This window comes from Mesoplodon mirus, assembly GCF_964341445.2.
Source record: "Mesoplodon mirus genome assembly, chromosome: 13".
NCBI lineage: Eukaryota > Metazoa > Chordata > Mammalia > Artiodactyla > Ziphiidae > Mesoplodon > Mesoplodon mirus.
The window spans coordinates 40,003,006-40,012,424 of record NC_138989.1 but is presented as its reverse complement, the minus strand read 5'-3'; the positions used below and the strand labels follow the sequence as shown (position 1 = coordinate 40,012,424).

The 9,419-nt window shown below is 41.6% G+C and overlaps 1 protein-coding gene across 8 annotated transcripts in view; it reads left to right on the top strand.

Annotated features, from left to right (window-relative positions):
• Positions 1–6,267: 6,267 nt before the first annotated feature.
• The window catches only part of TMEM241 (transmembrane protein 241), a 107,539-nt gene continuing 104,387 nt past the window's right edge, over positions 6,268–9,419 (top strand). For all 8 annotated transcript variants that reach the window (XR_014295786.1, XM_082641296.1, XM_082641297.1 and 5 more), the window contains exons 1-2: positions 6,268–6,393; positions 9,210–9,256. Coding sequence is in view for 7 of the 8 variants with exons in the window: in XM_082641296.1 (XP_082497422.1) it covers positions 6,322–6,393; positions 9,210–9,256 (119 nt within the window). In the remaining variant the exon portion in view is untranslated. The remainder of the gene's footprint in view (positions 6,394–9,209; positions 9,257–9,419) is intronic.

Here is a 9,419-nt window from a genome sequence, read left to right as displayed (position 1 = left end):
AAACTCGCTGGTGATCAACAGAGATGAAGCTATTCTAGAATTTGCACTGCCTCAGCATGTGGAATCAGCAGATTCTTCAGTCTCTAAAGGGAACAGAAATAAAGCTCTTTAGTCTTTATTATTGAAATTAGTTAAGTCTATTTTGCAAGTACCTGTTTCAGGCAATCAACAAATATTTACTAACTGCCTAGGATATTCCTAAAGTCCTGTGGGAGAAAAAAAGGACTGTGAGATATGGTTGGAGAGATAACATATTCACATAACAACATTGACTGATAATACAACACTTCTGTCTAGAAAGTGTGCATGATTAATTGCCACATGACAGCTATAGACAACAAACGTTTCAGGATTCATTGTGGGTTGATGAGATGTGGAAAGGCTACATGGAGGAGATGTTACCAAATTAGACCACGAAGTTTGGAGAGAAGCTATAAAGCTAGTTTAGCTGAAAGGAACAGTATAAGACTAGGTATAAGGATAGGAAAGTCCATTATATGTTTAGTGATGACTCAGTATTTTCATAAGGTTTCTAGAGTGGGATGTTATGGATATAGGTCAGTTAGGTTCAGTTGGGACACAGTGGCTTTTGAACGTTATGCAACCCAGTGCCATTTTCTTTCTTTCTTTTTTTTTTTTGGCCAAGCTGTGGGGCTTATGGGAGCTTAGTTCCCCAACCAGGGATTGAACCCAAGCCCTTGGCAGTGGAAGCCCAGACTGCTAACCACTGGACTGCTAGGGAATTCCCCACTGCCATTTTCTAATAACAAATATTTTGTTTTGTTCTCTTTACTGCACATTACTTTTAAAAAATTGATGTAGGGCTTCCCTGGTGGCGCAGTGGTTGAGAGTCTGCCTGCCGATGCAGGGGACACGGGTTCGTGCCCCGGTCCGGGAAGATCCCACATGCCGCGGAGCGGCTGGGCCTGTGAGCCATGGCCGCTGAGCCTGCGCATCCGGAGCCTGTGCTCCGCAACAGGAGAGGCCACAACAGTGAGAGGCCCGCGTAACACAAAAATAAATAAATAAATAAATAAATAAATAAATAAAAAATGATGTAATGTTCTGATTATAAAGGATAAACAAAAGGTGAATAATTTTAAATAAAATACATGTACTTGATTCCACTTAGATAAGGTATCCAAAGTAGTAGAAAGAAAGTAGAATGGTGGTTCCCAGGAGCCGGGAGAGCAGGAAAAGAAGAGTTGTTCAGTGGGTATAGAACTTCAGTTTAGCAGGATGCAAAAGTTCTAGAAATCTGTTGCATAACAATGTGCATGTAATTAACACTACTATACACTTAAAAATGGTTAAAATGGTTATATAACAAATTATATGCTGTATATTTTTAATACAATAAAAATGTGAATTTGAATATGTAAGTATGTCTAAGAGTGCATTTCTTTTCATTTGGTTTGCTCAGGATTCACTGTATCTGAGCATTCATGCCTTACATTAGTTCTGGGGAAAAAATGCCTCTCACGTTCTATGTATTCTCTTTTTACTGAATTATTTATTTATTTATTTTGGCTGAGTCAGGTCTTAGTTATGGCATGCGGGCTCTCTTGTTGAGGCATTCAGACTCAGTAGTTGTGGTGCATGGGCTTCGTTGCTCCGTGGCATGTGGGATCTTAGTTCCCCGACTAGGGATCAAACCTGCGTCCCCTGCATTGGAAGGCATGTTCTTTACCACCGGACCACCAGGGAAGTCCCTGAATTCATATTAAATAGAATTAGACCTGCTCATTCTGCCCACCATGACTCTTAACCACATTTTCATATTTTCCATATCTTTGTCTCTTTGTGCTGTGTGCTTTTTATTGAAGTAAAATACACATACAAAGTAATACATACACAACTATATGAATATTGCAAAGTGAGCACATCATGGAACCATCAGGAAACAGAATAGTACCAGCACTCCAGAGCTACCCCTCATGGCCACTTCCAATCCTAGCACTCTCAAGGATTGTCATTATCCTCTTTCCCTTAGTTTTGAAGTTGGTGGTCTCCATGGGATGTGGTTTTGCTAGAGGTGTGTGTTTTTTCTTATAATATATATATATATATATTTTTTTTTTGCAGTATGCAGGCCTCTCACTGTTGTGGCGTCTCCTGTTGCGGAGCACAGGCTCCGGACACTCAGGCTCAGCGGCCATGGCTCACGGGCCCAGCCGCTCTGCAGCATGTGGGATCCTCCTGGACCGGGGCACAAACCCGCGTCCCCTGCATCGGCAGGTGGACTCCCAACCACTGCGCCACCAGGGAAGCCCTAACATTTTTATTGAGGTATAATTCACATACCATATAATTCACCAATTTGCAGTGTACAATACAATTATTTTTTAGTATGTTCACTAAGTTGTGCATCCATCAACACAATCAATTTTAGAAGATTTTCATCACCCCATAAAGAAACCCCACACCCATTAGCAGTCACTCTGCATTTCCCCTAGCCCCAGGCAACCACTATTCAATTTTCTGTTTCTATAGATTTGCCCACTCTGGCTATTTCTATAAATGGAATCACACAACATGTGGTCTTTTGTGACTGGCTTCTTTCACTTAGCATTTGAGATAATTTTTGTATGTTGTATGAGGTAGGGGTCCACCTTCATTCTTTTACATGTGGATATCCAGTTGTCCTGGAACTACTGGTTAAATTTGCTTCTTGGATTCTCTTAGTGCCCTTGTCAAAATTCAATTGGTCATAAGTGCGAGGAGTTACTTCTGGATCTCACTTCTATTCCATTGATCTATATATATATATTCTTATGCCAGTATCACACTGTCTTGACTACTGAGGTTTTGTAGTAATCTTTGAAATCAAGAACTATGAGTCCTTTAACTTTGTTTTTTTCAAGATTGTTTTATCTATAATGGGTCTCTTGAATTTCCATATGAATTTTAAGATCAGCTTATTAATTTCTACAGATAAACCAGCTGGAATTTTGATGGGGTTTTGTGTTGGATTTGTAGATCAAATTGGGGAATATTGCCATTTTAACAGTATTAAGTCTTCTGATCCATGAGCATGGGGTATCTCTCCATTTATTTTGGTCTTCTTCAGTGTCCTTCAACAATGTTATGTAGTGTTCAGAGTATAAATTTTCACTTATTTTGCTAAATTTATTCCTAAATATTTTGTTCTTTTTGGTGCTATTTTTAATTAATTAATTAATTAATTAATTAATGAGGTCACAGCTGTGGGGCTTGCAGACTCTCAGTTCCCTGACCTGGGATTGAACCCGGGCCAGAGTAGTGAAAGTGCTGAATCCTAACCACTTGACCACCAGGGAGCTCCCCTTTTTGGTGCTATTTCAAATGAAATTGTTTCATTAATTTCTTCTTCACATTGTTCATTGCAAGTGTATTGAAATACAGTTGACTTTTTGATCTTGTGTCTTGCAAACTTTCTGAACTCATCTATTAGTTCTAATAGTATTTCTTTAGTGGATTCATTAAGATTTTCTGTATTCAAAATCCTGTCATCTGTAACAGAGATAGTTTTACTTTTTTTGCAATCTGGATGCCTTTAAAGTTTTTTTCTTGCCTTATTTTCCTGGATAGAGCCTCCAATACAATGTTGAATAGAAATGGCAAGAATGGTCATCCTTGTCTTGTTCCTGATCTTAGGGAGGAAAGCATTGTCTTTCATCATTAAGCATAATGTTAACTGTAGGTGACTTTTATTATGTTGAGGAAGTTCCCTTCCTTTTCTAATTTCTTTTATGTTTTTTTAAAATTTATTTATTCAATTATTTTTGGCTGCGTTGGGTCTTCGTTGCTGCGCGCGCGGGCTTTCTCTAGTTGCGGCAAGCAGGGGCTGCTCTTCGTCGTGGTGCGCGGGCTTCTCATTGTGGTGACTTCTCTTGTTGCGGAGCACAGGCTCTAGGCGTGAGGGCTTCAGTAGTTGTGGCGCGAGGGCTCAGTAGTTGTGGCACTCAGGCTCCGTAGTTGTGGCTCGTGGGCTCTAGAGCGCAGGTTCAGTAGTTGTGGTGCACGGGCTTAGTTGCTCCGCGGCATATGGAATCTTCCCGGACCAGGGCTTTAACCCGCGTCCCCTGCATTGGCAGGCGGATTCTTAACCACTGAGCCACCAGGGAAGTCCCTGTTTTTTTGGCCATGCCTTGCAACATGTAGGTGGGATCTTAGTTCCCTGATGAGGGATTGAACCCCATGCCCCCTGCAGTGATAGCACAGAGTCTTAACCACTGGACCGCCAGGGAAGTTCCTCTTTTTATGTTTTTGTTATGGAAGGGTGTTGAACTTTGTCAAATGCTTTATCTGTTTCTATTTGAGATGGTGATGTGGTTTTTGTCCTTTACTCTATTGATATGGTGTAATGCATTAATTGATTTTTGGATGTTAAAACAACCTTATTTCCTGGGATAAATCACATGTGGTCATGGTGTATACTCCTTTTTTATGTTGCTGGATTCCATTTGCTAGTGTTTTGTTGAGGAGTTTTGCATCTATAGCCATAAGAGATATTGATATTCTTTTTTCCTAAGGGAAATTTAGGAAGTTTCAAAAAGTGTGCAGCCACTTCTGCCGTCTTTTGAGAATTGTCCATGTGTGCTGTCAAAAAATTCATTATTAAAAAAAGATTTGTGGGCTTCCCTGGTGGTGCAGTGGTTGAGAATCTGCCTGCCGATGCAGGGGACACGGGTTCGTGCCCCGGTCTGGGAAGATCCCACATGCCGCGGAGCTGCTGGGCCCGTGAGCCATGGCCGCTGAGCTTGCGCGTCCGGAGCCTGTGCTCCGCAACGGGAGAGGCCACAACAGTGAGAGGCCCGCGTACCGAAAAAAAAAAAAAAAAAAAGATTTGTGAGGGGAAACCCCCCACAAGTTATTGTTTAATCCAAGCTCCCTTCTTTGTTTATTCAAGAAACATTTTTTTGAGCACTTATCAGTCAATTTTCAAAAAGTAAATTAATGACTATGACCCTTGAGTCTCAAAGATCTCAATTAACAATACAACTAGTTAAATCTTTTTGTGTGAATAGAAGGTCTAACACAGTCTCATATATAGCAGCTTGTTGTTTAACAATGTAAGACCTGATAATTTCATTTTTACTCAGTATTAGTTTAGTTTGTTTTGTGGAACAGAATAATGCAGCTTTGGAAAAATCAATACTTCTGGTAAGGTCTACAGCACTTTTGCTACAAATGTCAACTTCTATTTGCATGGTTCTTTACTGTTCTGGTTGTTCCTGCTTGTTAAGCAAATTTTGTCAAAGAAAATAAATTAAGCAATAACTAGGAAATAATAAGGCCTGAATTGAATTTGTTCACCTCTTAAAAGAGTTCAGGGAAATCTCAGGTATATAACAACCGTTTATTTCAAGCAAATTCTATTGGGCAAAAATTTTCTTTGTAAGGACTGTTTAGCTCTGAAATAGGTTTTCTAAATATTGTCAAGGAAAAATAAATTTGTAGTTTATTTGTGTTTTATGTGGAGACAATATATCCAGTATTTTCTTGGATAATACAGTTTGATAAGCAATTTTACCTTGGGCATACAGATAAAAAAGAGTGAAGGCTTCCTGGTGCATGAGGTATTTCTAAAAATCTGTATGTTTCTATATGTGCGGACACTTGTACCTCTAGTTCCTGACAAAGTCCCTCAGTATGTTTTTGTGCATGTTTACTACTGTCTGCCCGAAGCCTAACTAGGTCACTTTTCCTCCCTAGAGACTAGAAATAGGGGCTGTGCTTGAAACTCTACTTCTGGAAGTATTTATTTTATGGAAATTTCAAAGCAATTGGATTGACTTCTCCTAAAGAAAAAACTACACTGATTATAGTTCCTGCCCCTTTTAAAATAACATTTGTTGTTAGCTTTCTTGTGTCGTTTGCAAAAGTAGTACAGACTCGATGAAGAAAATTGGGAAAATTCAGTAAAGCACAAACAACATTTTGCTCCCACCGCTTAGAGCTAGCTATGGGCATTTTTTCTTTAAATGCTAATGGACTGTTGTGAACTGTTCTGTCAGCTGCTTTTTTCCCCACTTCTACCATTTTCTACTTCTTTACAACGACTACTGTCCGCTCTTGCTCTACAAGCGGTCGCAGCCCTGGGGGACCTATTCCTCCCTCCGCTGTCCTGTGCAGCTGGGTGCCGCCCCGCCCACCGCGAGGCTACGAGGCCGGCGAAGGCGCGGCCTCTTTAAGAGGCAGGCACCGGGGGCGGTCCCTGCGCGGATTGGCTGAGCTCGCAGCCACGTGGCGGTCCTAGCAGCGGCGGTGGCGGTGACCCGGCTCGCCCGGCGGCCGTGGGGCTCCTGCGGGTCCCCGGGAAGGGGCGCAAATTAACAGATGTGCATGAGGAGGTGCCTGGTCGGCCTCACGTTTTGTACCTGCTACCTGGCTTCTTACCTCACGAACAAGGTGAGGAGGGCGGGCGCGGGGTGCTGATGATTGCCCGTGGGGGATCTGAGCCCCTAAATCGTGTGTAGAACAAATGCTGCCTCCAGCTTTTTACCTGATTTGTTCCTGATGACGATGGAGAAGAAAACGACTCTGTGTACGATGCTCTTTTAGAAATAAGATTTGTTGGACGGTACTGTCCCCATTTCTCGTCCTGTAATGCATTCTTTACATCTCCTGGGAAACTGGATTTTTTGACTGGTGAATTCCCAGGAACTTAATTTTTGGATATGTGGACCACTTTTTAGGGAAAGAAAAAGCAATTGTCTCCTGTTCCCTCGAGGAGGAAGTGTAGGCGAAGAAATCATACATATCCTGCTTTCTCTTCTAAACATGCCCCTGCCCCAGTACCCCACAAGGTTCCAGAAACCTTTAAATAGAAGATATCAATCCATCTCCATCTCTGCCTCACACCACTGATTCTCTCAAACCTATTTTTTCTATGTCTCCATCCCAGGCACTTCCAGTATATTCAAGATTTTTTCATGGAATTATTTTAAAAAATAAGATGTAAACTTAATTTTGTTTAATGTCATAGAACCCTTTTGATGAAGAGGCAGAAAAGCAGTGGTACCATGTTTTTGTTTTGTTAGGAGGGAGAAGCTGGCCTTGGATTTGGTACCATGCAGGGAAATGTTGGATCCCTGTGGGCTAGGGTGGGGCATCACCCCCTGTCGTGGACTCCAGGGTGGACACCAAGCCAAAGTGGCAATAGGGAGCTCAGGACCACCTTCCCCCACTGTAAGGTCTTGACTGCTCTCTCCCCACTCCCTCTTGAGAATAAAACCCTCTTGCTGTCTGGAAAAGAACTATTAGCAAATAGCGATAAATGAGCATTTGTTATAGTCATGAACATTGTTGAGGATGATGTAGGTCATGGCCCACATGCTCAATCCTTTCTCTGTCTCAGTTTTACAAAGAAAATATCATGGAAAAGTGGAGGGGAACAAACTGAATTGTATGAGTAAATAGACGTCAGAGAAGAATGAAGGTCCATTTCTAGGAAACACAGACCAGAGCACAGGTAGTTAACCATAATTGTGGCATTTAGGAGCTCATACAGGGGGAATTACGTGTTGATTAATCCATGGGGGAAAAAATATAAATGTAAACTTGCCCAACACCAGTCTATTGCGCTTTTCAGAACATGTGAAGTATCAGTAGAACCCTTGCTTAAAGCCATTTAATGGTTTTTAGGCTTTTAAAAAATTCTTAAAGTGTTCAGTCATAGAAAAAAATAGAGAAAGATACCCAGAAGGATAAAATACAGTTCTCCCATTCATAATGTGCTGTAAGTTTGGTTAAAAGACATAATAGAAATACAAGTTGACCTTAGCTGAGTTGGCTTTAAACAAATCCTTAAAAAACACACCTAAAAATGTAATATACCTAAGAAGAATTAGTTAGAAAAAAAAAATCCTAAGGGGCTTCCCTGGTGGTGCAGTGGTTGAGAGTCTGCCTGCCGATGCAGGGGACGCGGTTCCGGGAAGATCCCTCATGCCGCGGAGCTGCTGGGCCCGTGAGCCATGGCCGCTGAGTCTGCGCGTCCGGAGCCTGTGCTCCGCAACGTGAGAGGCCGCAACAGTGAGAGGCCCGCGTACCGCAAAAAAAAAACCCCAAAAACCGTAGCTTCCATTTGGGCTTCCCTGGTGGCGCAGTGGTTGAGAGTCCGCCTGCCGATGAGGGGGACGCGGGTTCGTGCCCCGGTCCGGGAGGATCCCATATGCCGCGGAGCAGCTGGGCCCGTGAGCCATGGCCGCTGGGCTTGCGCGTCCGGAGCCTGTGCTCCGCAGCGGGAGAGGCCACAGCAGTGCGAGGCCCGCGTACGGCCAAAAAAAAAAAAAAAACCAAACAAAACCCTAAAAATGGAAGGAAAACAAAGGAAAGAATGAACAGGATGCAGTTCTTATTAAAGAGAAACACAGAAGGCGGTGGATTTTTAGGTAAACTGGGCAGTAGATAAAGTGGATACCCTGAGAAAACAGACAGTGTCCAGGGGTTTGTCCGGTTTTCTCTGGAGTTGCCGCAGTTATAACATGGCACTTCCGGGGTCTGGGACGATGCTGAGGGGTCAGATGTCCACAATATCTGGCCCAGCTGCTGTGTGTTCCACTTTGTTGCATCCCCAACTGAGAGATGGTCAGGCTTCTGGTGACCCTGGGGAAAGCAAGTTTCCCCTCTCTCTCTTTTTTTTTTTTTAATTTTATTGGAGTATAGTTAATTTACAATGTTGTGTTAGTTCAAGTGTACAGCAAAGTGACTCAGTTATACATATATTCATTCTTTTTCAGATTTTTTTCTTGTATAGGTTATCACAGAATATTGAGTAGAGTTCCCTGTGCTATACAGTAGGTCCTTGCTGGTTATCTATCTTATGTATAGTAGGGTATGTATGTTAATACCAAGCTCCTGATTTATCTCTCCCCCCAACATTCCCTTTTGGTAACCGTAAGTTTGTTTTCGATATCTGTAAGTCTGTTTCTGTTTTGTAAGTAAGTTCATTTGTATCACTTAAAAAAAAAATTAGATTCCACATGTGAGTGAGTGCTATGATATTTGTCTTTCTCTCTCTGACTTACTTCACTTAGTCCCTCTCTTTAGTATGAATTGAAAGGTCATTTTTTTTTCCCAGTGTGTGATTTTTGGGGGAGGAATAAAAAAAGCATTTTTGAAACTTGAGTATACTTATGTTTCTTTAGTAGGGATTTCTTTGATTATATGGTCTATCAATTCTCTATAATTTGAAAATGTCCATTAATTTGGTATTTGTTTTTCAGTATGTCCTGTCTGTCTTGAAATTTACCTATCCTACATTATTCCAAGGGTGAGTATCTTTTATGCACTTTATATACATTTGTAGGAAATGTCCAACCAGCATCATTAATGTTCTTCAAAATATATTTAATGACTGCATAGATTTTTTCATTAGATAGACATACTGTAATTTATTTAGTCATTCTATTAATGGCATTTGAATGGTGTCCCAT